Below are 27296 nucleotides of genomic sequence, written 5' to 3'. Positions count from 1 at the left end.
ACCCGGCGGTCTGCCTCAGCCTCCCCATCCGAAAAGTGAGGATTACTCTACTCAGGGGAGGATCAAGTGAGAGCGCTGCAAAGCGTTCTGCAAATCTCCAACCGCCATATGTGCGCTAAGTTAAGTTTTAAGCTGCTAAGTCCTACACACTAGGTATGTACAGGGGAAATGTGAACAAAAGACCCAGAATGAGCCGCTTCTGGGGTGTCGGTGGGTGGGCCCGAGGCTCAGCCGGGAAGGGGGCTGGGCTGTCACCGGCCAGCCTGTCCTCGGGCCGGAGCTCCGCCGGGGGCAGCAGGCCGCTCTCCCCCTCCCAGAGAGGTGGCAGCGGGGAAGGAAGGGGCTGGCTGCTAGGGAGAGTTCCACGAACCCGGGGCCGTCCCTTCTCCGGGGCTGCAGGGCTGGCCCAGACCGAGCGTCCCTCAGAAACGGGGCGCTTATTACCGCTGCTCTGTTATTGGTGGTGAAGCGCGCCAGTCTAGAGAAGGGAAGACCAGAGCTCACACCTTACTGCTGCTGCCCCGGGGCACGGCACAACCGGGTCTGCCAGCTGTAAACTGCCGTAAAGCGCCCCCGGCTGCCGGCCGTCCCCATTCTACTGAAGGTAAAGGCCAGCGGGGCTGAGAGCCTGCCCGACTACACTAGCCAGTGTCTGAGGCGGTGACTTCTGCGCTTCCTTCCGGCACACACTAGGTGCTCCTTAAGCGCTCGCCCTCTCGGCCCCACGTGCCCTTGTCCGGGCCGTCGGGGGAGATGGTGGGGGGCGGACTCCCCCCCTCAGGCCCTTACCACCGGCTTCTCCCCTCCCAGCGCCCGCGGCCATCTTCCCCAAGTGCTTTTCTCTCTCCTTATACACAAGTTAAAGACTGGGGCGCCGGTAGAAGGCAGCGTGGGGCAGACGAGGAGTCCAAGACAAGCACGTCCCAAGCCGGGGCGAAGGCCTGGGGGCGGCAGGCGTGTCCTGGGTGAGGGGGGCGAGGCCAGCGGGGGTGGGGGGTGCAGGGGCCCCTGGGGCCAGCTCCCCAGGGGCCCGAAATGCCACCCAGGGCCCAGAGCCGCGGCGTTCGGGCCGTGAGACCGCGGTGGCGCCTGGGCTGGATACGGCCACGGGAGCGCGCCGAGCGCCAGGCTCGGGGCCGCGCTCCCCACTAACAGCCGGGCACCTCAGTCTCCTCATCTCCGACAAAGGGGCAAAGCACTTTAGCGTCTGCCAAGAAAAACCCCAAGCGGGGTCAAGGCCAGTGGGAGGCGGCTGAACCAAAAGGTGAGAGGTGAGAGCGGAACTGATGACCTGGGGATCAGAAAGGGGCCAAAGGTCACTGGAAGGTGAAACGGGAGGAAGTGGCAAGTGTGAGGGGCAGTCATCACCCGATGCTGACTCTGCCCAGGCTTGATAAACGCGTGAGTCCACGAGCTCATGAATGAAGAAAGGGATGAGCACTCGGACTGTCGGGCTGAGGGGCGATCTCTAGAGTGCTCCTTAATGCTCCCCAGTGCTCCCTGTGCCTGCAGCTCCTGTCCTGCAGAGGGCGCTGCTAGTCAGATAAGCCCAACTCCGCCCCTCAGAGAAATGCCCGTCAGGATGTGACGTTAGTGGGGGAACGGCAGGCCAGGCCCCGATGCTCCTTCGGGCTGCCGCGGCTTCTGCCTCTTTAGGGAACCAGACCCTATCCGGAAAGCCCGAGGTGCCTCTTCGGAGTGGAGAAAAAAAAGGGACTGGGGCCGTAGTAGCCGAAGGTCGGCGGAAAGACCAGTTCCAACCGGAGCTAGGCGGCCGAGGGCCTCGCCTTATCACGTCACTTCCGGCCGAGCTGCCGCTGCCGCTGTCCAATGGACAGCCGCGCTGGCCTTCTCTCCGTCCTCTCGTGAGAGCGTGCGGGTGGTAGAAGGGAAGTGCCTCCTCTCGCCGGAACGTCACTGACGCCATGTCTAGCTACCCGTACGGGCAGGTGAGTGACTGAGGGAGCGGCGAGTCTGGGGCTGCCCGGGGGTCGGGGCCCGGGTCGGGGGTCCTACGCCAGCTCGGGGCAGAGACCGAGCAACCGGAGGCGCCGGGCCGGGCCATGTCACCCTTGGTGCCTCCGCTGAGGCCGGAGCCTCCCTGGCTCCTCCGCCCGGGGGAGCGCCCGCGCCGTGTGTGGACCGCGGGAGCGGGTCCCGGGGCCTCGGTCGCGCCGACGTGCTGCGTTCTAGGACCCGGCCGGGCTCTAGGGCCCTCCGACAGACTGTTCCAGGCGCCCCCAGCTCTGACACGCTCTGTTCCCGTTCGAGGGGCCTGAGAGCTCGGACACTCTTCTTTTGACCCCTTCTAGCTCTGACCTGTCAGAACAGGAAAGGTAACGGTCTTAGAATCTTAGAATGAGCTCGATTTCCGTTAACCTGTAGAATCAGACTGAGCCTCCGCGCCGCTCTGACCTTTTCATCCCTACTTGTGTGATCCTGAAATCCCCCCCCAGCCTTGGGGCAGCTCTTCCCCCGAACTCCAGTCCCAGAGCCCGGAACGTTGGCCTGACGGACGGGTCTCGTCCGTCCGCTCTCACCCAGTGAGGAAGAAAGTCTGTAAGAGGCTTGCCCAGGGGCATGCACCTGGCAGTAACACGGGGCACTGTTAAAAGTTCTCTTAGAGTCTTCCTCTGGATCACTACAGACTATTATCACTATTCCTGCTTTGCATATGGAGAAAGTAAAAGTGAAGTGTGTGAGATGTACATGATTCAGACAGGTGCATTTAGCAGTTAGAAAGTCTAGATTTCAGAGATGAGCCAGGGAAAAATTACTTCTTTATTTCAGCATAATTGGTTCTGCAATTATCTTTCGAAATCCTGTGTATTTCATTCTGAGAAGTCCTGGGCTTCACTACTCTGCCAAGGACTCCACCACACAAAAAAGTTTTAAACCCTGGATCTCCTCCCACCCCTTAGTTTATTGTAAGGGAATGAGACCCTGGAGGGGAGAGAAAGCGCGCTTAGTCCCGGAGCTGGCCAGCTGTAAGGCTGAGCTTCCAATCCAGCATTTCTTCTCCGCACAAGGCACTTGAGCCGGCATTTTATCCTCTAACCAGATTTGTCATTGTCTCTTTCCCTATTTTATCTTGGTGAGATACAAAGAAGAGAGCAAGAGCGGCTCTGCCCCCAGGAGCCGCTCTGCCCCCAGGAGTCAGCTCCTCCACCCTCTAAGCCAGCCTCTGCCCTAGCCGCCTTCAGAACCTCAGACTGCCCCTTTCTTCCTCTCTTCTGGTCCTCGTAGCCCACCGGCCTGTGCTCCTTAGGCCTCCATCTCTTGCATTGGTCGCTTTTCCAGTCACGTCTGCCCCCATTCAGGCCCTCACGATTCTCAGACTTCAAATATGATTCAGGACAAAGTTGGGCTCCTTGTTTCTAGTCTCTGTCCAATCCATTCTTCATGGGACTAACAATATCAAAATAATCTTCCTTTTTACCCTATCACTCCCTTGCTCAAATACCTTCAATGGGTCCCCATTACCTCCAGAATTAAGCACAACCCCTTTTGCTCAGAGACGCCATTTCTTTCCATCATTATTTCATATTTTTCCCCACCACAAATGAGACCTAGTAAGATTGAACAAGTAATTCTTCCTGGAGTTCATTCTGCTATCTGTGCATTTAAACAAGATGTTCCACTTCTGGAATGCAGTCCTCATTTTTGCTATTAAGGCTTCATTCTGGAGCCATCTCTTGCATGACTCTTTCCTGGTTCCCTCAAAGGAGTCACATTTTCTCTTGCCTCAATATTTCTTATAGTTTTTATGTAGTTCTTCAAAGTTTTTAAACCTCTGTTCACATGTGATTTTTGATCCTTACAACCACCCTGTGAGGTCAATGCTGTTATGAATCTCGTCGTAGTTAAGGAAGCTGAGACAGACTGAAATGAAATAGCTTGACTGAGGTTGTAAAACTGGTATGTGTCCAAACCAAAATTCTCCATGGAACTCAGCAGGGTTGGTAAGTAAGGTGGCCATGCTGCTGCTGCCCACTGCTTCCCCACTTGCAGACTGGTCCGGGAGTAGTGTTAGAACCAATGCCCCTTTAGAGTGAGAGAAGAATCCTTTATTCAGCAATTCTCATGAGAAGCAGGTGTGCTCAGTGGCAAGACACACACCAAATGCAGGCGCAAGAGCAAGCTTTATATTGTTTGGTTCCTTACTTCTCCCTTCAAGGTTTGGATTGGTCGAATTAATAGTCAAAATTAATTACAATTGGTTGGATTTGTAGTCTTTATTTGCCCTTTTGATGACCCTAGCCGGTTTGGGCCAGATTAAGCCTGAGCCATTTTGTCAGGACCTTTGTTGTTTAGCCAGTTCTTTGACTCACATCATTTAGTTGGAGATATCTTAACTATTGTTAACATTAATAATTAATCAATAATATTGTTCATCTTCTATTCTGTTTTGACAGTGTCTAACTTCTCATATTCTCCTTATGGGGGTGCTTCTTCCCCGTCTTCCTCTTTTCCCTCCTGCCTCCCCACACAGTCTGAGATTTATCCTAATATCCTCAGCACTTATGGTGTCATGAGCATAATAAGGATTGTTGAGTTGTCCAAAACGGGAAGTTGAAGGAGATTCTTGTATTCCTTTCATTCAACAAATGGTCTGAGTACCTGTGTGTAACAGATATTAAGTGCCTGCTGTATGCTGCAGCCTGAATCATGAGCAAAAATAAGGACAGGCCCCATCTTCAAGGGAATTCCTTTTCACTGGGGGGACATGTCTAGAAATTGGCCCATCCAAGTCACTCACAGCACAGACACACGGTAAGCTGAAAAGGAAAAGCAGCCAGATGTGTAGAGAAGCCCAGCACTCCATGAGGCAGAGAGAGCATCCTAGGCCTCAGGACTGGTCAGTAAGTAATACAGGTGCAGACACAGGACCCAGGCAGGGCGGTGATCCCAGTCAAAGACAAACTCAGTTCACCTTCTGTTGAGAAGCATGTATTATCCATGCTCAGACCATGGTCCAGCCTCTATCGTTGGGGGAGCCTGTCACAGTGGAAATAGCAGGCTGGGCTTTCGATTTGGAATCTCAGGGTTGGAGAGATCCTTCAAGGCTATTTAGTTCACTTGACCACATAGAGATTCCACATGGAATAAACGCAGTGGTGAAGTGGTGAGTGGTTCCTCTTGAGCACATGCTTAGGGAGACCTCTGCTATCTCCTTAGAACTGGACTAGAATCCCAGGTGGGGAACTTCAGAGAGGGGGAACTTTGGCCCCTTACCCATTCCCATCCATCGTTCTTAGGTCAGTCTTGTGGGATCTAGAGAACAGGGTGAACATGTTTTTCATATGCAACAGAATGCTCTAGTGGAAAGGATTCATTTAGTATCAGGAGCCCTGAGCTTGAGACTCCTGCATCAGACAGATTGCGCTGGTGCTCGTTCTCTCTCTCTCTCTCTCTCTCTCTCTCTCTCTCTCTCTCTCTCTCTCTCTGGCTCTCTCTGGCTCTCTCTCTCTCTCGCTCTCTGGCTCTCTGGCTCTCTCTCTCTGGCTCTCACTCTCACTCTCTCTCTCTCTCTCTCTCTCTCTCTCTCTCTCTCACTCACTCACTCTCTGGCTCTCTCTCTCTCTCTCTCTCTTGCTCTCTCTCTGGCTCTCTCTCTCTGGCTCTCACTCTAACTCTCTCTCTCTCTCTCTCACTCTCTCTCTCTCTCTCTCTCTCTCTCTGTCTCTCTCTCTGTCTCTCTCTCTCTCTCTCTCTCTCTCTCACTCACTCTCTGGCTCTCTCTCTCTCTCTCTCTCGCTCTCTCTCTGGCTCTCTGGCTCTCTCTCTGGCTCTCACTCTCACACTCTCTCTCTCTCTCTCTCTCTCTCTCTCTCTCACTCACTCACTCTCTGGCTCTCTCTCTCTCTCTCTCGCTCTCTCTCTGTCTCTCTGGCTCTCTCTCTCTCTCTCTCTCTCTCTCTCTCACTCACTCACTCTCTGGCTCTCTCTCTCTCGCTCTCTCTGTCTCTCTCTCTCTCTCTGTCTCTCTCGCTCACTCTCTCACTCTGTCTCTCTCGCTCTCTCTCTCACTCACTCTCTGGCTCTCTCTCTCTGGCTCTCACTCTCTCTCTCTCTCTCTCTCTCTCTCTCTCTCTCACTCACTCTCTGGCTCTCTCTCTCTGGCTCTCTCTCTCTCTCTTTCTCTCTCTTCTCTCTCTCTCTCTCTCTGTCTCTCTCTCTCTCTCTCTCTCTCTCTCTCTCTCTCTCTCGCTCTCTCTCTGTCTCTCTGGCTCTCGCTCTCTCGCTCTCTCTGTCTCTCTATCTCTCTCTCTCTCTCGCTCTCTCTGTCTCTCTCTCTCTCTCTGTCTCTCTCGCTCACTCTCTCACTCTGTCTCTCGCTCTCTCTCTGTCTCCTCTCTCTCTCTCTCTCTCTCTCTCTCTCTCTCTCTCTCTCTCTCTCTCTCTCTCTCTCTCTCTCTCTGTCTCTCTCTCTCTCTCTCTCTCTCTGTCTCTCTCACTCTCTCGATCTCTCTTGTCTATCTCTATTACACACACACCCCAGTTAACATTTCTGAGCCTCAGTCTCCTCACCTGTAAAAAATGGTGGTGTTACTGCTAATACCTGGTGGTGAGGAATGTACTTTCTAAACTCAAGTGCTATTGAAAGGTGAACTTGTGTGGTTATTCAGGAGTGGCAGAATCTTTGTGGCAGTGGTTTTAAGTGTGGAGGGGAGTGGATGGATCATGATCCAGGACAGGTTTGAGAGATGGCACCCTGTCCAGAGGCTTCAAAATTCTACCTCCTCTTAAACTTCATCCCAGCAGAACTTAAGTTCCTAGATGTCTTAAATAGGATGGGCTTGATTTTATCAGATTTGAATTTACCCTTTTCCTTCCGTTCTCTCTGTCTGCCCATGTCCACCCTTATCTCATTTCAAGTTTCCCTTGTTCCATAATCCCAATATTTGAAAGGCAGCAAGTTACAGTAGAATTAGCCCTGGATTGTAGTGTAACTGAGGAAAGGCAAGTATCAGTTTCCTCTGTAAAATGGGTGTCTAAGTAATACTTCCCATCCCACCTCTCCTTGTGACATGGGGCGTGTCAGTATGCCTGGAACTCTGGTTCCCCTCTCTGTAAAAGGGGCCTGCCCTGCCTGCCTTACACAGGTATAAAGGTCAGAGGTGGGTAGAGGGTGTTAGTTAGGCAGGTGTGTGATTATTAAGGGAGTTCCCTGAAGTACCCTCAGAGCTCAAAGTACTTATTGTCTATATCCTCATTATGGCACTGAACTATAATTTATTCCAATTTTGGAATAATTAGGATTTGATTATCAGCCTCTATTATTGTCTGGGTGTATCCTCCTTTTGCCTGTGGTCTCTAACAACAGTCCGGCCTCCAGAGGGTAGAGTATATATATATTGCTTGGATACCATGTGTGACTTGGTGAAAATCATTTCATGAATAATTAATTAATTGAATTATTGTATATTGCCTATGACCTCAGTTACACAGTGTGACTGTTCATTGTGGGTAATCATGCTAGAAGGAGTGTCTGCACAAACTGAATTATCTGAGAAGATCAGGATGAGTAGTGATGTGTTGATAATAGTGGCACAACCCAAGGGACAGAAGAAATTATTTTTCCCTTTTTCTCCCTCTCCCCCTATCCTTTTTCTCCAAACCTCCTGGGCAGTTACACTCAAAGTTGTTTCACACCTCACTAAGTCTTGTTCCTGCCCTCCCTAGCCTTGCCTCCCAGGCAGAACACAGTGGGACTCTGGAGAATTCTAGATGTTCCTGGTAACTTTCCACTGACCCGGAGCTATGATCTGAAAAGTGATGTAGATATTGGAGCTCCAGTAGCAGGGGAATCCCTTCTGGCTTGGAGGTAGAGGGAGGTATGTGGCATGGGGATCCTACTTGGGGTGGGAAAAAATCAGAGGTTCATGAAAGAGCTCTTGTCCAAACCACTTCATCTGAGAGCCCAGAGAATCTGTGACTAACTTCTAGGTTATCCAAGGACTCTTTCTGCCACACTTATATTGCCTCATACAATTGTACCTCAGTAATAATAATAGCTCCTACTTCTATCATGAATTAAGGCCTAAAAGTTAAGAAAGCTGAGGCTGTAAAGTGACTTGCTCAATGCCATGTAGTCAGTTTCTGAGTAGAATTTAACTCCAAGTGTCCCAATCCAAGACCAATATATTCTCTCGTCTATAGCAAAGTAGGTCTACAGCAAGTGAGGACCCCAGGTTACCACTGTAGAACAACCATAATCATTTAGTGGTTGCTGATTTCTGCATTCATAGCCTCATTTCTTTAGGAAGTCTCAGGCTAGTGATTTAGGGAGCCCTATTAGTTGGGCTCTTATTTAGTGCACTATAATAGTACAGTTAACCATAATATATTGCTTTAAGATTTTCAGAGTATTTCACACATACTAAACTTTGATTCTTTCAGTCACCCTGGCATAAAAGTATTATTGTCCCCATTTTAACAGATGAGAAAACTGAGATTGAAAGAGATTAAGTGACTTGCTCGGATTAGTGCAATTTACAAGTCTGAGATAGCATTCAAACCTAGGTGGTCTTGACTCCTACATGAGGCAAGATTTGAACACATTTCTCCTGGCTTTTATGTGCAATAATACTCTGTCCAGTAAGGCAACGTGGTTAGAGATATTGCTTCTGTATATCACTCATCATACTACCTACATGACAGCACACTTGAGAAAGTATATTGGAACTGGCCTAGTTAAAACTGGTTGGAACTGGTTTACAGTCAAGAACCTTGCAGCTATGGAGAACTATAACCAAATAAAGTATAAAGAAAATAAGGAGAAGGGAGCACTGAATGTGGCAAATGGGAGATGCAAACGTTGGTGGAGAGTCAAGTGGGGAGTTTAGGCGCTCTGGATAGGCTGTAAACTCTGTGGTACCCAGCCAGTGGGAGAAACAGAAATGGGAGGGAAATGAGAATCAGGAATAGGAAATAAAAATCTGTGTATTTGTCTTAATGGGTGTGCCTTCTTGTTGAACATTAATCAAGAAGAACGTTAATAAAAGTCCTTCCTGCTCACCAGAGGCTTTGCAGAGTTTTTGGTAAGACACTTGTTTCTTGTGAATAGGGGCTCATCCAGGATCATGACATCCTGAGTGAGGGGTGGCCATCGCTGAAGGACTGGGAGATGCCTGCCATTGACTTTAAACGGTCTCTGAATTGCCGACAGGCATCCCAGCTCGAGGACTGTTTCAAGATCCTAGCACCACATTAATGAACAAGGCCGCTATGGATCCAGGAACATAAAAGGGAAATAAAGTATGAGACAGTAGGCACACTGGTAACCAGGTAACTCCACAGACCAAGGTAAGAAAAGAGGACGATAAGTATTGCCTTGGTGATTGGAGCATCCTAATGGAGTACTGAGACTAAGTGTATGTGCAACTAAGACATACTGGGAAAGGATAAAGCGATTGTGGGGTCTAGATCCACAGTTCTGTTAATTGTGAGAGAAAGCTGAAGAAGGAAGAAATGACTGGTTTTGATACAGAAAGTTTCAGATGTAGAGAATGTGAAATAAGAATGCAAAATTTAAGGGAAGTAAAAGGGATAATGAGAATATCCTTAAGGACATTCTTTCAAACAATCCCTTAGGAAGTACTAGGCAGAAAGATTTTTAAAAATGTTAAAAATATTGTTGTTTTATCTGGCCAAAACACCCTGCTATTCCTTGGCCTAGGTTTGGGGTGAATGAAAGTGGGCTATGTCAAGCCCTTAATATCTATGTCAATGAAAAGAAACCCTTTTCTCAGGAAGAATCAGATTATGCCTCCTGTTGTATCCACTTAAATCTGCAGATCAGGAAAATCAGAAGACAAAACGAAGAGAGAAAACCTAAAATCTGGGATCCATTGTCATCTCTGCTTCCACCATATTCCCCTAGATTTACCAGGACAAAATTTAATAAATTTAGGAGAATTGTTAGGCCCAGCTGATGCCGGGAACAACAGAACTAGAGATTGGAAGACTGCTTTGCTACTGGCCTTACTGCATTTAGTGTCACCCCTAGTGCACCAGCCCATTCCAGGTTACATCAGGAATTAGAGCAGTGTAGATAAAATATTCAGAACTTCTTAACTCCGAACTGGGAAGGAATGCTGTCTTCATAGAAGGAAATTCTCAGGCTCGATTCCCTCTGAGAGGTTCCCATAGAACAAGTAGAAAGAGGGCTTATAAATGCACCTCTCGTGAAAAATTTAAAAAAGAAAAGAAATGAAGTCTTTTATTGAGAATCCCAAAGGACTGTCTTGGGACCATGTTTTTATACCTGGCCTGAGATAATGACCATTGTGAACATTTTGTTCACAGGAAAAGAGGAAGGATAAGGAGGAGGAATGAGAAAGACACTCTCACACACACAAGTCCAGGAGTTGAGGGCAGCTGAACAAAAAATTCCAAACATTGATCCCCAACTGGATAATAAATTAAGCCAGGGGACAAAGGACACATAAGAGATTTGAAAGATCTGATAATTAAAAGTATAAAGGATGCTGCCCCTAAGTTCCAAAAATTTTCAAAAGCCTTTGAAATACAAGAGAAGGATGAAACTTCATCAGCATTTTTACAAAGACTAAGGAATCAAACGAAAAGGTATTCTGGCATGGACCCTGAAGACCCAGTGACCCCAAACTTCCTGAAGATCCATTTTGTTACCAAAGGTTGACCAGATGATAGGAAAAAGATTTAAAATCTGGAAAGGTGGAGTAAAAAACCCTGTAGGAATTAATGAGAGAGTCACAAAAAGTACTTATAAAAATAGAGGATAAACAGAAGGCAAACATAATGATCAAAAAGAATGGAACTTAGGAGGGGAAAAGGAAATGTGGGTTAAAATAAGAGGAAGAGTGAAAGGAGAACTAGGAGGAAGAGGCAGGTGAGGGTGACTGAACATGGTTTACCCTCTGATAACTGTTGGATGCTAGCAGTGGGGGAAACCTGGTCATTTCAAGCATGAGTGCTCAGAATTAAAAAGGGAAGAAAAGGTAATTACTCTTGTAACTTTTGATGAGGATGATTAGAAGGGTGAAGGATTCCTTAACTCCAGATCCCACTGGGAACACTTGATAAATATAAAGATAGGACCATTAGAGAAGGAAAATTTTGAATTTTATACCAGAGGGAGTAAAAGTTTCGAACCAGAGTTTGATAGTTTCAGGAGTTAAAGGGGAGGAGTTCACAGTCCTGATTTTTGAAACAACTACCCTTAGATTGGGGAATGAACAATATAGGAACAATTACTTTATGTCCCCAAGGCAGGAAATAATTTATCAGGAATAGATTTAATAATAAAACTAGATTTGGAGACTGGGATTTGTGACAAACAAATTGTGATTGCTATGTCTAAGAAAAAGAAATAGATCTAAGGGTTTGAGTGTGAAGGAGGCAAAAGGGGATTGAGTCTCCTCTCCCAAGGGGAAGATAAGACTAAAACACCTTATTTCACTTGAGGGATCTGCTTAAAGATGGTCTCCTTAAGCCATATATGTCCCCTTAAAACGAACCCTCACTCTGCCAGCTCAGAAACCTGATGGGTTGTTACCACATGGTCCAAGATCAAAGGGCCCTCAACCCAACGCTTATATCCTCCTTAGTAAGATTTCCCCTTGATCAGGGATGGTTTAGTGTGATTGATTTAAAGGATGCCTTCTGAGCCTTGCCCTTTGGCCCAGGATAGTAAAAATGTAACTTTGATTGGGAAAATCCCTTCAAGAGATGGAAACAACAATTTTGGTGTACAATCCTTCCCCAGGGCTTCCTGGAATCCCCTATTGGAGCAAGTACTGAGAAATCCAAATGTCCCCCAGGGACTGTTTTGTTACTGTATGTGGATGGTTTCCTAATCTCTGGGAAAAGGAGAAAGAGAGCTGAGACCACTAATGCCTTGTTAAACTTCCTAGGAGAACAAGGACTCAGAGTATCCAAAAGTGAATTACAGTATGTCAAGAAGGAAGTAAGGTCTTTGGGCCTTTGGGGAATGACAAAGGAGAATAAATTCAGAGAGAATTGAGGAAATTATTGAGCTGCTCCTTCCAAAGAATAAAAAGGAATTTTGAAAGTTCTTAGGCCTGACTAATTATTGTAGGTTATGGATTGACTCCTGCACTCAGAAAATTAAAGACATATCTCAAATTGCTAGAACTACCAAATATATACTCCAATGGACAAAAAGAGAAAGACTTAGCCAAAGAGCTAAAACAAGCTCTGATTCAGGCCCCCATGTTGGCACTCCCTTCCCTAGACAAACCATTTCATCTGGAGGTTTTGACTCAGAACTGGAGAGGTTAAAAGATGACCAGTGGCCCTTTTGTCAGCATTATTAGACCTTTTCTCATGAGACTGTCTGGAAGTGTGTCCAGGCAGTGTCTGGCACTGCTATATTGGTGGAAGAAGGTAAAAACTCCCCTTTGGAAGAATCCTGGTGATAAGTATTCCTCTGTAAATGCAGCTCTCTTCTTGTGGAAAGGGGAGAATAGAAGTGAGGATTTAGAACAGTTGTTTAGGTACTATTGAATACTAGTCTGGATGGGTATGTCCAGACTTGAGAGAAGAGGGATATCACCTATTTTGTTGATGAGTCACCTAGGGTGATAAATGGGAAAAGATACAATATTGCCATAATCAATGGGAATAATAATAATTATTAAATTATTATTATTAAAAAGCCAGGTAGATTACCAAATACATGATCAACACAAACTTGTGAGCTATGTGCACTGAATAATGCATTAACACTGTTGGCTGAAACAGAGGGAGCCATTTACATCAACTCTAAGTAGTTGGTTGGGTAGTACACTTGGGAAAATTTCGTATGAAAGAGGATTATTCAATAGCAAGGGGAAGGAACTAATATGTGGTGAATTGGTAAAGCAAATATTAACAAACTTGCTGTTGCCAAATGAAGTTAAGACAGTCCATGTGAATGGACATCAAAAAAAAGGAATGCACTTGAGGTAAAAGGAAATAGATTGACTGATGAAATGGCTAAGTAAACTGTCCTAAACCCAGAAAAAGAAATATTCTTCATTACTTCATTTACTAAACAAGAAGAAAAGGGATTGGCTGAACTCAAGGCAGTAAAGACAGAAGCTTGATGTTTACTACCAGATGGGAAAGAAATACTAAAACAAGCTGTCAGAGAACTCCTTTTCATTTTACACCACAGTTCATTGGAGAGGTCAAGCAATGTGTGACCTAATGCTGAGAAAATATACAAGTGTAGGAATACACACAATAACTAAACAAGATTGTGAAGGTGTAATTTGCAAAAAGAGTGAATAATAAAATAGTAAGGAAACAAGCCCGCAGAAGACAGGAAGCAGACCTTCAATCCTTCCAGAATGTTCAGGTCGATTTTACTGAGATGCCAAGGGTGGTCAAGCTGAAATATGTCCTAATAGATGTCGATCACTTAACCAAAAGGGTTGAGGACTATCTATTGGTGACAGCCACAGCTTCAAGTATTTTCCAGATAATTTTAGAACAAATTACTCCCCAGTATGGTTTAGTGGAAAATAACATTTCAGATAATGATAACCACTTTATCTCCTATAGGAAGGAATAATGGAAGGTTTAGGAGAGTCCTGAGATTTTCATTTCCCCCAACATCTTCCTTCATCAGGACAAGGTTGAATATATGAATAGCAGAGTCTCAGACTCTTTGTTTTTGTTTCTGAGGCTATTGGGGTTAAGTGACTTGCCCAGGATCACACAGTGTCTGAGACCAAATTTGAACTCAGGTCTTCCTGACTTCAGGGCAGATGCTCTATCTATTGTGCCACCTAGCTGGTCTCAGATTCTTAACACTTTCTAGCTGTGTAACCCTGGGCAAGTCACTTAACCCCAATTACCTAAGCAAAAATAAATAAATAATATTTATTTGTTACATTAATAAGGAAAAGTCTGGAAAATTGAGGACAGATAAGGGGCTTATTAATCTTCTGGGGAAGCTGATATGGGCAATTCCCAACAACCAATCAAGTAGACCTACATGATCAGGATGATTGGATTAAAGAAAGGGGGGGGTTATCCCATTAAAATATGCATGCCGAATTTAGAATGTGGAGATTTAAATAATCAAAGATAATTTAGTACATTGTGTTCAGAAGAGATCTCTTCTGACATTCCAGATACTGTGGACCCCCCTATCTGAGATGGAGCCGTATTTGGTTCTTCACCATAGTGGATAAATCCACATTCCCTGGGAAAATCACTAAAATCAAAATTGCAAATTTTTTGTAAATCCCCATAATTCAGGGGATTAGCCAGGCTCCTTTGTTAAGAACTAAAATGTAATCCCATAATTCTAAGTGTAAAAAATGCAAATTGGGTTGTGAATAGAATTTATGAGGTTAGAAAAGACCCACTAGGAAGTCTTAGAATAGTGGGTTAGAATCTGGAGATACAGGGAAACCCTAGTGCAACTGTAGTGCCCCCCAGTGGAGGGATGGAACCCTTGAATGATCCTAAGATTGTACCTTGATGCTATTATGCTCCTGAGGGGAGTTCCACATGTGTCACATTGGGAGGAAGATAACTTTGCACCTTTGTATTCAACAACACAGGCCTGAATGGAACCATTATTAAGGCATTGAAGGTTTAAAGGCTTTAGCTGAAGAATTGGCAGAGAACTCTGGGATAGATAATTCACTGGATACTCAGAATCTTGGTATAGCAAGTAAAAGGGAATGGCAGTCTCTATGTTGACCTCCTTAATTTCTGTACCCAACCCCCTTACAGAACTTAAGGGTATGTGCCCCAGTTTCAGAGAGCTAGTACTGGGCCTGGTTCTCTGTAAGTTCCTTGACTTTTACTTCCTGGTTCAGTCCAGATCCTTGGCTTTTGTTGCACATTGAACTTTTGTTGTAGTTGGACTCAGCTCCCAGAAAGCAGAAGACAGGTGTAGAAAACTGAAAAGAATAATCAGGGGTGGGAGGGATGGAGGTTTTAGATTTGAACAGTATCCCTCAGAACTTTGTCTCCATAAGAATATAAGCTATTTGGGGGCAGGGACTGGCTATGTAATGAGGGGTAGAGAATCACATCTATAACTTCTGTAATGTCCAATTAATTGGGAATCAGGGAGGGACTTGTCCTTCAAGATAGGAAATAAAATGCTGCCTTTGGGGTTCCAAAAGTGTATCTAGTAATGTAGACACGCATTCTTGCAAGAATGTAAAATAAATCTTTCCTGCATTCATCAGTGTGTCAGTGGAGTTCTTGATAAGATATTTTGTTTCTTATAGTACACGAGTTGCTTCTTTGTAGGGCAATGCTTTTTTCATATTACCACATTGAATGTTTCCTCAAGAAAAACAGAATCCTAGAATCTTTGAACTGGAAGGTGTTTTAGAAGCTACCTACTGTAATCTGTTCCTGCCTAGAATTTTTTCTACATGTCCCCAAAGTGGGCATCTAGCCTTCCCTTGGAGATGCCAAGTAATGGAGAACCTCCCTCCTGGGATGCATGCTTTCTTAACCTTTGTGAACTAGATCCCATTGGCAAAGCCTATGGACCTTTTTTGCAAAGAATGCTTGTAAATGCATAAAAGAAGTACAGAGGATTACAAAGAAAGTTAGCTAAATTGAAATAGTTATAAATTATATATATATATATATATATATATATATATATATATATATATATATATATATATATATATATATATATATATATATATATATAATTTATTTATTTATTTATTTATTTTCCCCTAAACCAAGTTCATGGATCTAAGTTAAGAACTGTTGCTTTGGAGATAGTCTCTTGTTTCCCTTTGGGATTGCCCTAATTGTTAAGTTTTACTTGCATCCTGCCTAAATCTGCCTTTTGGCAACTCCTACTTGTTGCTTTTGTTGTCCTCGGGGTTAAGAATAACAAATCACATCCTTTGGGCAATTGTTGCATTTCCTCTGAATTTTATCTTCAGTTTCTTATCACCCCTGAATGTTATCATTAATTTCAGCAGAACCTCTTGTTTCATATTCTCCAGTCTGATGCCCTGCTTTTCTGGGTGTTCTGTAATTTGTCAGTGCTCTTCCTCAAATGTCTACCCCAACCATTTCTTTATTCATTGACCTCAGTGAGTGATAAGGGATCACTGGTTCCTCCAGGTGTTACTGATTACTGAGCTTTAGGGAGCAAAGTGAAAAGAGCCCTGGCTTTAGCTTGCTTGTTTCAGCCTTCAGTGATCCCTCTAGGATCATTCCAGTCCTAGTCTTAACATTTTGTAAAGACCAGGAGCTGGGAAGTCCCTTAAACAGGGGTGAGGAGGCTTCTTCCCAAGTTGTATCACTGTTCTAATTCTTAATATTTTTCTTTCTTTCCACAGGGCTACCCAGGAACTGCCGGACAGGCCCCAGGAGCCCCACCAGGCAGTTATTACCCAGGACATCCCCAGTATGGAGGGGGGCTACCCCCTGGTGGGGCTTATGGAGGCCCAGCTCCAGGAGGGCCCTATCGACCACCACCTGGTGGTGGAGCATATGGACATCCCAGCCCTGGGGGGCTCCCATCAGCAGCTCCTGGAGGACCCTATGGAGGTTCTGCCCCAGGAGGTCCCTATGGCCAGCCTGCTACAAATCCCTATAATGCCCCCCAGCCAGGACCTTATGGGCAAGGCCCAGCACCAGGTAAGTGGAAAGATATAACTTCTCTGTCCATCTCTCCCTCATTCTTCCTGAACAAATCCTGTGTCCTCACTAGGACTTTCAGTCTATTCCCTCTGCTTTGGTCTTGTTTTCTTTGCTTTACAGTCTTGACTCTTTGTTAGTTCATCTTTACCCTCTCCTCTCAAATCCTAGTCGCTTTATCCTATGCTATTCACACCTTACCAAATCCCAGCCTTGGAGATCTCATCTCTGCTCCTGCTTTTGTGATGTAAAGTGCCCTCAGCTGTACCCCCCCTCCACAATCCCTGATTGACCCTCATACTCCCCCATGTGGTTGTTCCAGAGTTTTCCTTGTTTCCTCCAACTTTCTATGCCCTCTTCTGTCCTCAGAATCTCTGTATGCTCTCCATCCTCTCCTTCTTTGTTCCAGTTCTGACTCAGAAACCACACTTAGTCACCTGGTCCCCCCTCCCACCCTCAGTCTCCTCTTAGACATTGGCTACTTCCTTACGGCTCCCAGTTGCTCCAAATGTGCCTGGGACCACCTCGATTATTCCAACATTGCCTCAGGCTGTCCTCTGGCTAGCTTTGTATAGTCAGCCCCCTGAGAAAGGTTGTTTAAGCCCAATGGCTTCTCTTCTTTATGCCCTGCGCCTCCTATGTGCTTAATAAATGCCATCACTTGGCTGCTATCAGATATTTCATAAGTGCTAAAGGCTTCTCTCAGGTCTCACCTTTCTTGACCTTTCTACACTTTTTGACTTTCCCGCCTTAGGTACTCTCCTGCCTTGGCTTTAGTGACATTGTCTCCTTTGGTTCTATCTGCCTGGTCATCCCTTTTTTGTCTTTTGCCAAATCGTCATCCACATCCTCCCTTCTAAATGTGGGTGTCAATCCAGGGCCTGTCCCAGTCCCTGTTTTTTGGCAAGAGATGGAAGTGAGTGTTGGAGGGACTTCAATTATTTCTATGCAGATAGGTTTCTGCATCCATATGTCCAGTATTATTCTCTCTCTTAAACTTAAGTCCCACCATCACCTTCTATAAAGGCCCATTAGTATCTCAAGTTCAACACACCTGAAGTGGAATCTTCTTCCAAAAACCTCCTTCCTTGAGTTCTATTGAGACTCCATTTTTAGTGTGCTTCCATTTACATCATTGTTATTGTATTTATTGTTCTCCTAGTCCTGCTTTCTTTAATCTGTATCATTTCATGTAAACTTGTGTTTTTTTGAATTCCTAATACTCATCATTTCTTAACATGCATTAATGTACTATTATATCCTTATATTACACTTTGTTGAGCCATTTTCTGATTAATAAGGCCCATTTTATTTTTGTATTTCTATAAATATTTTTGTATATCTAGTGTGCTTTTCTTTTGATTGGATCCCTATCCAGATCTTCCCAGTGGTGAGATTGCTGGAGAAAAGCGTATAAATGGTTTAGTCCAGTGGTCCTCAAACTTTTAAAATAGGGGGCCAGTTCACTGTCCCTCAGACTGTTGGAGGGCCGGACTATAGTAAAAACAAAAGCTCACACTCCATCTCCGCCCCTCAGCCCATTTGCCATAACTGGGCAGGCTGTATAACCGTCCTCAGCAGGCTGTAGTTTGAGAACCCCTGGTTTAGTCACTCTTTACTAAACTTTACACACTTTACTAAAGAGTAAACTCTTTCATTCTAAATTGTCTTCTAGAACAGTTGGTCCAGTCAATCCCCCCACAGCTCTTCTATCCCAGTCTACCTATTTTCCCAGAATCCCTCCAACATGAGCTATTTCTGTGTTGTTGTTGTTGTTTTCATCTTTTTCAATGGAAATTGAGAAAGAAACCGTATAAGTAGTTTCATTTGCATTTTGCACATTATCAGTGATTTAGAGCATATTAAATATGTTTGTTAATGATTTGCATTTCTTCTTTCGAAAACTGTTTGTGGACCTACCAGATCAAGCCATTATGGGTGCAGCAATGGACACAACTAAAGTATCCCCCTTGACTTGATAATAGTCTATCCCAAGAATCATTCCTAGTTTGCCTCATGAATATAGACCTGGCATTTTTGTGCTTGGTTGTTAGGCTTTCTGATGCCCTTGAAATTACTGGCTTTAGAGAACTTCTCTTTAGTGCTCCTAGATAAAACAGGTGGCTTTATGGCCATTCTTCCTGCTTTTACAGAAAATTGATTGGGATGTTTCAGTCAACTCAAGTTAGTGAGCATTTAGTCTAAAAGACTGCCTAGAATGACAGCCTCTTCAGAGTTGCATGGGTCTCATATTGAAGGTGGTCACCCTTCCAGGTAACATAGGTTGTGAAGAGATTTAAGGTCTTTCTGGGCTCTACGAAGAAACAGAACCTAGTGTCTCAAACCAACCTTCCAGTCTTTCCATTCACTGTTGTTAGGCTCAGAAAAGGAGGGCAATCCCAGCTGTAGATGGACAATTTGATTTGTCTGCTTCTCGGGACTGACTTTGAGCCCTGGTTACAGAGTTAAACTAACAGATTAAGATGGTTGATTCCTTTGCCTGGCTAACAAAAAGCCAAAGCCAAACTGTAGCTATTTGCCTTGATTGGTATATGGGTGAAATATTGGTGAATCTAGCAGTGATTATAGAGATTGTGGTGCTTAGGCATTATGAATGAGGTAAGGCAGAAACCTGTGGATCTACACCAGTCTGGAATACTACCTGAAGCAGACTAAATGGAACTGGGAAATATTTAATAAATAAATAAGAATACAATGAAGCATAGATGAGATCACATTTTAAAACTACGTTAATAGGCAGCCTGCATGGATCTTTATGTACAGATTAGTGACTTCTTTCTGTTTGAATTTGATGCCACTGATATAAGGACTGCTGTGGATTCCATGTTCCCATATAGAAGGACAATCTACCACAGTGCAGCAGTGGTTAAACTGAGCCCTTAGAATTATCCACATTTGGATAATAGCAATTACTGGTCAAAGAGTTCTCCTATATGTGCTTGCTTTCAGATGCCTGACAGGCTTAGTGGGGCAGCTGGCATGATCCCTATGTTAACATCAGCCTTCCTTTGTTAGATCCACAGAGGGGGCCAGAGAGCAGGAGATGTGTCCAAATAGGTTGCTGAAATCCTGTGGAGTATTAGAATCACAGATATGAGTGACTCATCATGTAGGGGGAAAAATTCCTTTAGCCTCATGTATTAAAAAATGGTTCTGAGTGTTGCATATTTGTATTATATATTTTGGATATCAAACTTATCAGAAAGAGTTGATTTTTTTACCTAATCACGTCTACTTTTTTATTTTGCCTTTTATGATCTCCCCTCTCTCTTGTTTCATTCTGAATTCCTTTCCAACCATAATAATGAAAGGTACTGCTTCCAGTCTCTCCTATTTTTTTTTTTAATGTGGCCATATTATGGATAGGTTATTTATCTATTTGGAGCATATATATTTATTTATTTAATATGTTTTAATAATTTTTATTTACCAAATATATGCATGGGTAATTTTACAACATTGACAATTGCCAAACCTTTTCTTCTGATTTTTCCCCTCCTTCCCCCTCCATTCCCCAGATGGCAGGTTGACCAATACATGTTAAATATGCTAGAGTATAAATTAAATACAATATATGTTTACATGTTGGAGCATATTTAAAGTGCTTTTCCAATCAGGTTTTCTTCTTTAAATATGCTCCATGTATGCCCACCTTAGGCCTCCCCTCTATGAGTTTGCATCAGCACTGCCATGGCTTGTCTGAACCAAGGACACATCTACAAATTTGGTAGTTTGGGGCTTATTCAGTCACCTTCTTGAAGTTCCCTACAGGAATGGTATTGCTGCAAAAGCAAAAACAAAAACCCTGCAACTTTGTTTCTGTCTATACACACAGGCTACTCTTGGGAGAGAAGCTCAGGCTCCCAGCAGCCCTGCACTTGCTGAGCCAGCAGCTTTATCTTGCTCTGTTTGCTCTTAACTCATCCAGCATCAGACTAGGTTTTCTCTTTCTTCTTTTCTTCTCACCCTTAGCGTAAAAGAGCCTTCACTGTAATCATCAGTGAATAATCATCACTCATCCCCAGTATGGTCCTATTTGGGCATTTTGGCCTCAGTTTCTTTCTGTATAAAGTGAGAGGACAATATCCTGTAATCTCTAAGGTTTCTTTCAGATCTGCCATTGTATGTCATCCCAGTTCTGACCTTCAGTGTTCTGAGGTCCTTTTCAGCTCTGAGATGATTTTTTGATTCTTCCCATCCCGGTTACTCAGATAATTTTATTCTTCAGGAGTAGTCTCTTAGGGAGCTTCTGTTGTGTAGATCATACACAGAATAACAGTTCTCTCCCTTCCTTATGTTGTTTACTCTGCCCCTTCTGTCCAGTTTTCCCTCCAATACTTCTTCGATCATATTAAGGCATTAGTTGAATTTTTCTTGCCCCTGTCTATGGAAGCCTGATGTTTCAAGCATGGATAGACAAACCTTCTCTCAGTTCTCCACCTCTCCCCCATTTCTAATTTGTAATAATGCAGACCTTCCCCTCCCCAGCCCCATTTTCCTTCAGATTTCATCATGGTATGGAGGTAACCTTAACCTCTAGGAGGTCAGTCCATTGTGAACTCAGGCAGGCCTAGCTGAGTGTCCAAAAGCTCTGGGGTTAAGGAAGGAAGGAAGGAAGCTTTTCAGCTGCAGCAGCTAATGAAACTTCCTACAGGGCATAAAAGGCCTTTGGGGGTTGTACTTGTTCTAGTGATAATTCATATGCAGACTGGTCCTCAGTAAATACAAAGTTCAAAATAAGTGGCATCATTGAACTTTTAATTTTTATGTATTGTTATGTAATGTAGACCAATTGTTAAATTTTTATTAACTCATGCTTACAGATCTCAAGAACTCAGACCTTCCTTATATTTTTACCCACTTCTCTTCAAAATGTGAGCTGTCATCCCCCACTCTCTTCCTCACTCCTTCATTAAAAAGCCATTCAGGTTTGGGAGATTTTAATAACTTTCTCAAGAGGTCAGACCTCCTTACTCCACATCTAGTGCTGTTTTAACTTTTATCATATCTCATTTGATCAACATGCATTTATTAAGCAGTGGTCAGTCATTGTCAGTCCTAATGCTTGGTGCTAGAGATATAAAAAGTGAGACAGTCCCTCTACTTTTAGGAAGCTTATATTCTGTTGGTATGTGGTCTTTCTTTTACAAGCCTGGGAGGATACACATTATCCTTTAAAACTCAGCCCCACATTGGCCCATTGCTTGGTCCTAGCAATTGGAATCTGCTTTCTCTCTCAGGCAACATTCCTCCTGGTGTAGACCCTGAAGCTTACTCCTGGTTCCAGACAGTGGATTCAGATCACAGTGGCTACATCTCTGTGAAGGAGTTGAAGCAGGCCTTGGTCAACTCCAATTGGTCCACATTCAATGATGAAACCTGCCTCATGATGATAAGTAAGTCCCATTCCCCCATCCTATCCTTCCTCTCTCTGTTCCCCAAAGGACAAACCAGTGAACTCCCCCACATTCAGGGGCCCTGAGGCAGCTGTGCTTTCAGCCTGAAAAACTGGCCTGTTCTTTGTCCAGCTCCCCAAAAGTGGCTGACTTGCTGGGAAATAGCTATGTCTGATAGATGGAGATCTGACATTGGAGCCAGGAAGGTCTGTAGGGTTTGAGTGCTTCCCTTAGGGCCCTCCCAGCTGACTCCTGTCAAGAATGAGGGGCCTTCTTTCATTCCAGATGCTGGCTGGAGTAGAAAAGGCATTGGACTCAGGGATTCAGTTAAGAAACCTCAGATCAGAGGGGACCCCCTGACTTTTGTATGATTCTTATGTTCCTGCCCCCAAGAGAGCCTCTGAGGTTCAAAAGAACTAGTTTAGGTAAAAGTAGAATTCCATCAACTCTTACTACTCTAGAAACCCCAACAAGTTAGTGGTAGAAATGGAGGCATGAAAAGTAGAAGAGGCATCTCAAAAGCTCCCCAAAGAACCTAGAGCCAGGAGATCCGAGTCCACATTCTAGCTCTGCCTCCCTCTGGGCCCTTTACCGTGCTGGGAGTCATCCTCTCTACACTACAGTGGAGAGGCAGCAAGTTCCCAAGGCTTATCAGGCCAGCAGCTTAAGGTCCTTAGTTTTCTTGGCCCTAATCCTTCCTTTCCAGACATGTTTGACAAGACCAAAACAGGCCGGATCGACCTCTTTGGCTTCTCTGCCTTGTGGACCTTCATTCAGCAGTGGAAGAACCTCTTCCAGCAATATGATCGAGACCACTCGGGCTCCATCAGCTACAATGAGCTGCAGCAAGGTGAGCTGAGCCTTAGGGCCCTTCCCAAGCTTCCTGCCCCATGACCCCTTGGGACCTGCTCTCTTTCCCATTTGACTATAACGACACCCAGCGTGGAAGCCTGGCATTTCAGAATGATGCCAAGGAGGAAAAAAGGCCAGCTTACCTTCAGCCAGCCTGAAGAGTTTGGGCCCATATCCATCCAGCTCTCCTGGCTCTCACTGTGTGGTTTAGCCTAAGACCTAGGAAGATGGGGGCAAGGTCTCATGTGACAGTCATGTGCCCCTCAGGAAGGGAAATTGGAGATGTTTGCCCCACCCCACTATTTCCCACAGAGAAATGGTCATAAGGGGCAGAGGCTGCAGACTCACCTCACATTGTTAATGCAGCAAAGAGGGAAATAGTCTTGGGGTTTCTTACTACATTAATTGGGTAGGAATTGGACAACAAGCTTTTGGTTACCTGTGAAGGGAGTCCCAGGTAATGAATGCTGTATTGCCTCCTTATAGTTACTGATCTCAGCCCCTGATAGGTAACCTGAGCAGCAGGCTCGAGTTTCCTTTCTCTCTACCCATTGGTCAGGAAGAGAAGTTGGGGCCTAAATAGCTGATAACTTGGATGGAGGAGCATTATCTGCAAGCTCTCGAAAAGCCAATTATGTAGATCTCTGGTGTCACATAAACCAAGGCTAAGAGGGCCTGGTGAGGTTTGAAGAAAGCTGGGACTGCTCTCTAGGAGTGGTTGTGACCTGCAGGGCTTAGTGTCTCCCCCAGCTCCTGCTGGGATCCCACAGCTTCCCCCTTCACTGGGCGAAGATTGTGTGTCCAAGGACAGATCAGTTCAGGCCAATGGCTTGGGCCCCCAGGTCTAGCTCTGTGTTCAAAGTGATGTGCAGGTATTAGAACCAGAGGGACCCTAGAGACTGACTGCCTGACCTTCCTCATTTAAAGATGAAGAAACTGAGACCCAAAGAAGTATCAGAGAGTGACATGGTCGCTCAGGAAGTTATTGCTTGGGCTTCTGCCTAAATCCGATTCCAGACCCAGTGTTCTTGCTATGTGCGGTACCACAATGCCCCTCTTGAAAGATGAGGTTCTCAACAGTCATGGGGGAGATGCCTCACTCAGTCACTTCCTCTGTCCAGTTTCCCCTGTTTACTACTTATATCTACTTCTTATGTCTGTCTTGTGAGGCTGTTGGGAACAGCCCAGCTCCTGCGCGGGGGATTGCCATCGGGCCTGGATCAGGAGGGTTAGTGGAATGGAAATGGGAAATTACTGGAGATAACAAGGAACGTGGAGCCAGAAGACTTGGTCCTTGCCGCTCAGGACCTTTGTGACCTTGGGCAAACCTGTCCCCTCTGCCTGCCTCGCTTTCCCTTTCTGGGGGCTGAGGCGGTTACCTTGGTTCTTAGCTCTTTTGTCCTGTCCCACGACTGGCAGGATAGAAACTCTGTTTTGATGGGTATGGGCAGGTTCTGGGGCCTCCTCTCCTGACGAGGTGCGAGTCCATTCTAGTCTCTGAGGGTGCCAGGGGAGCTGCTAAGCTCCACTCTCCTCCTACCACAGATGAGGGGCTCACGGCTCCCCCGGGGCTTTGTCCTTCTTTGCAGCTCTGTCTCAGATGGGATACAACCTGAGCCCCCAGTTCACGCAGCTCCTGCTTTCCCGGTATTGCCCCCGCTCTGCCAACCCTGCTATGCAGCTGGACCGCTTCATCCAAGTGTGCACTCAGCTTCAGGTGCTGACCGAGGCCTTCCGGGAGAAGGACACAAGCATGCAGGGAAATATCCGGCTCAGCTTCGAAGAGTTCCTCATCATGACAGCGTCACGGATGTTGTGACCCGCCACACAGTGCATGAGTCCTCCTTGGGGCAGAGCCAGAGGGCTGCCTGGCCTCAGAGATCCAGGGACTTTGGAGACCTGCCCCTGTTCCCCGTTTCCCACTGGAAACAGTGTGGGGGCTCTTCCCTCCCCCCTCCCTTCTCTCACCATTGCCCCCAAAATAAAGTAGAGCTCCCCATTTCTTTGAGTGGCAACATTTCCAGAAAGGAGTCTTAGAACCTGATGGTGACTGCCACACTGGACGTGGGGAGGAGCGAGCCCCCATAGGACCCCTCAGGTTGCAGATTCTCCCAGGGCTTCCAGGCCTGGGAGATGGGGGACCTAGGATTTCAAGTGACTCACAGGCCTTTCCTGATGGCCGTCTCCGCATTAGTTCATCTCTCGCCACATGTATATTCTTGTCGCTTCCTTGTGTGTCATTTTATATTAGACAGACTTGGGTCTGCAGATGAAACAGACCTGGGGCGGATGGGCATTTCCACGGAACCCCTCACGGCCCAGCCCTGTGCTGTGCCCATGCTGCTCGGGCCAACAGGAGCGGGCGCCCTGAGCCCAGTCCATGTGCCTGCTGTTGCCAATGCATCTCTGTGTTCTCAGTCTGTAGGGGCCAAAAGTCTGGCACCTCTGTAAGCTTCAATAAAGGGGTGCTACCTCACAAGTGCATCTTGTCTTTGTGTCACTCTTACCAGCACCAGCAAAAGGGGAAAGGGGCTGGGGGCGGGGTGCCTGCGGGCTCAGGAGTCTGACCCTCTGATGGTTCTGGAGCCAGCCTGAGCATGGTGCCATGTCCAGACTGGGTGCTTCAGACAGGCCGAGGGCACTGGGTGACCATGTTCCCGCCCACTTGGGCAGCCCTTAGTCAGGATGACTCACCACACTGACCCTGGCCCTGACCTCTTTGGACATCACCCAGGTGTGTCCCCCTTGTTGCAGGAGCCCCTCACCGCTGCTAACTTTCCTTCCGTTGAACTGAAATCTGCTTCCCTGTAGCATCTTTCTCCCTCCCCTCCCCTCTGATTGTGCTGTCTGCCGCCAAGCCGAGCAGGCCTAATCCCTCTTCCACATGAAGGCCCCTCGTGTATTTGGACCTGAATCACATCCTCAGAATCTTTTTCACGTGGGTTTGCTCCTTGCCCAGGTTGACTTCCTTCCCTTTGTTTCTGCCCTGGGCTAGCCCAAGGCCTGCCATCCCTGCATCAGAGACAGCCCTGGGAGGCCATCTGCAAACAGCCAGTGGCCACGTGTTTGGATTGGGCCCATTGGAACCCATTTCCCACCACCTGGGATTTGTCTTTCCAAAAAGTTAGTCATGTGGGGAGTCTGGCTCCCCTGGAAGGGAGTCATGGGAACGAAGATAACATCAGAAACATTCTGCTTGACTCCAGAGGACAAATGGTCGTGGGGGGCTGTTACTGAGACGCAGATTTAACTCAGTATAATGGAAAACTTTCCTAAGCGCTGTCCAAAAGCCTCCTGAGCTGTCAGGCCCATAGCTCTGGCAGCTGGTGGCTTGTGGAGACAGTGCTGGACCTGGAGCTGGGAGACCCAAGTTCAAACCCTGCCTCAGACCCTGGTTGTGGGGCTGGAGAACTCACTTAACCTGTTTACCTCAGTTTCCCCAGTTGTAAAAAAAGAGGATAATACCCACCTCCCAGGGTGGTTGGGAGGATCAGTGAGATCACAGTGAATAGCACAGGAGGGCCTGGCCTGAGCACCCTGCCACCGGATCTGTGGGAGAAGAGCTGTGTAGGAGCCTCGGCAGCAATCTCAAGGCCCCCACCCAAGGCAGGGACCAGCTGACCATCTTGGGAATGAGCACCGGGGCCTCTTCAGGGAAGCTGACCATCCTCATCAAAGCAGCTGCAACCAAGCAGAAGCAGTGAGGGAGGGGGAAGGGCTGCAACCCCATCAATGAAAGTGGCCAGGGCTAGAGCGTCTCATTTGGTCAGATGTCCCCTTGGCAGAGCGCGGCTCCCGAGAGGGCCCTTCCTTCTTTACCTCTGCATGGAGCATGCTGGGACAGCTTGCCTAGTGGACATGGGGAGTCTAGCTGGGCCCAGCCCATGGGCATAGAGAGGAGGGCTGATCACGGAGGGGGCTGATCCCACTCCTGGCCCCTGAGCCTGCCAGGCATGTGGTCACGGGGTGCCAGCCAAGTCACTTTTCTGGAGGCTGTTTTTCCCCAGCCATATGGCCGGATTGTCAGAGCTGGCAGGTGGATGCTGAGACTTAGTCGAGACAAGGTGGTGGCCAGTGGGATCACAGGCGAGCCTGGGCCATTCAGACTTCATGTAGCTTAGGGCAAAAGGAACAGCCAGCGCCATCTGTGCATTGTATTAGCTACAAGCAGCTTTTAATTAAAATAGCTGGGGGTGGGGGGCCAGTGCCTCTGACAGAAGGAAGGCAGCATGGGCTTTACCTCTTGGGCAACTGATCTCATCTGAGTTTGGGAATGGGATTTGGTGCTGCATCAGCCCGTGTGGGGTGGAACCTCCCAGACTCTGGGGAGCCCGCCTCTCCTCAGTGTTCCACCTCCCAGACCCTGGGAGTCTCCCACACGCTCCCCGCAGTGTC

The 27296-nt window shown here is 46.4% G+C and overlaps 1 protein-coding gene across 1 annotated transcript; it reads left to right on the top strand.

Moving 5' to 3' along the window:
• Positions 1–1569: 1569 nt before the first annotated feature.
• On the top strand, positions 1570–25380 carry PEF1 (penta-EF-hand domain containing 1). The gene is made up of 5 exons (XM_074305318.1): positions 1570–1949; positions 16332–16632; positions 21894–22049; positions 22756–22899; positions 24491–25380. Exons 1-5 carry the CDS (start codon positions 1926–1928, stop codon positions 24718–24720), a joined length of 855 nt encoding a protein of 284 aa, XP_074161419.1. The 5' UTR covers positions 1570–1925; the 3' UTR covers positions 24721–25380.
• The last annotated feature ends 1916 nt before the right edge of the window (positions 25381–27296 follow it).

This window comes from Sminthopsis crassicaudata, chromosome 3 (genome assembly GCF_048593235.1).
Source record: "Sminthopsis crassicaudata isolate SCR6 chromosome 3, ASM4859323v1, whole genome shotgun sequence".
Lineage (NCBI taxonomy): Eukaryota > Metazoa > Chordata > Mammalia > Dasyuromorphia > Dasyuridae > Sminthopsis > Sminthopsis crassicaudata.
The sequence above is the reverse complement of the archived record's forward strand: the minus strand, read 5'-3'. Positions and strand labels throughout refer to the sequence as shown.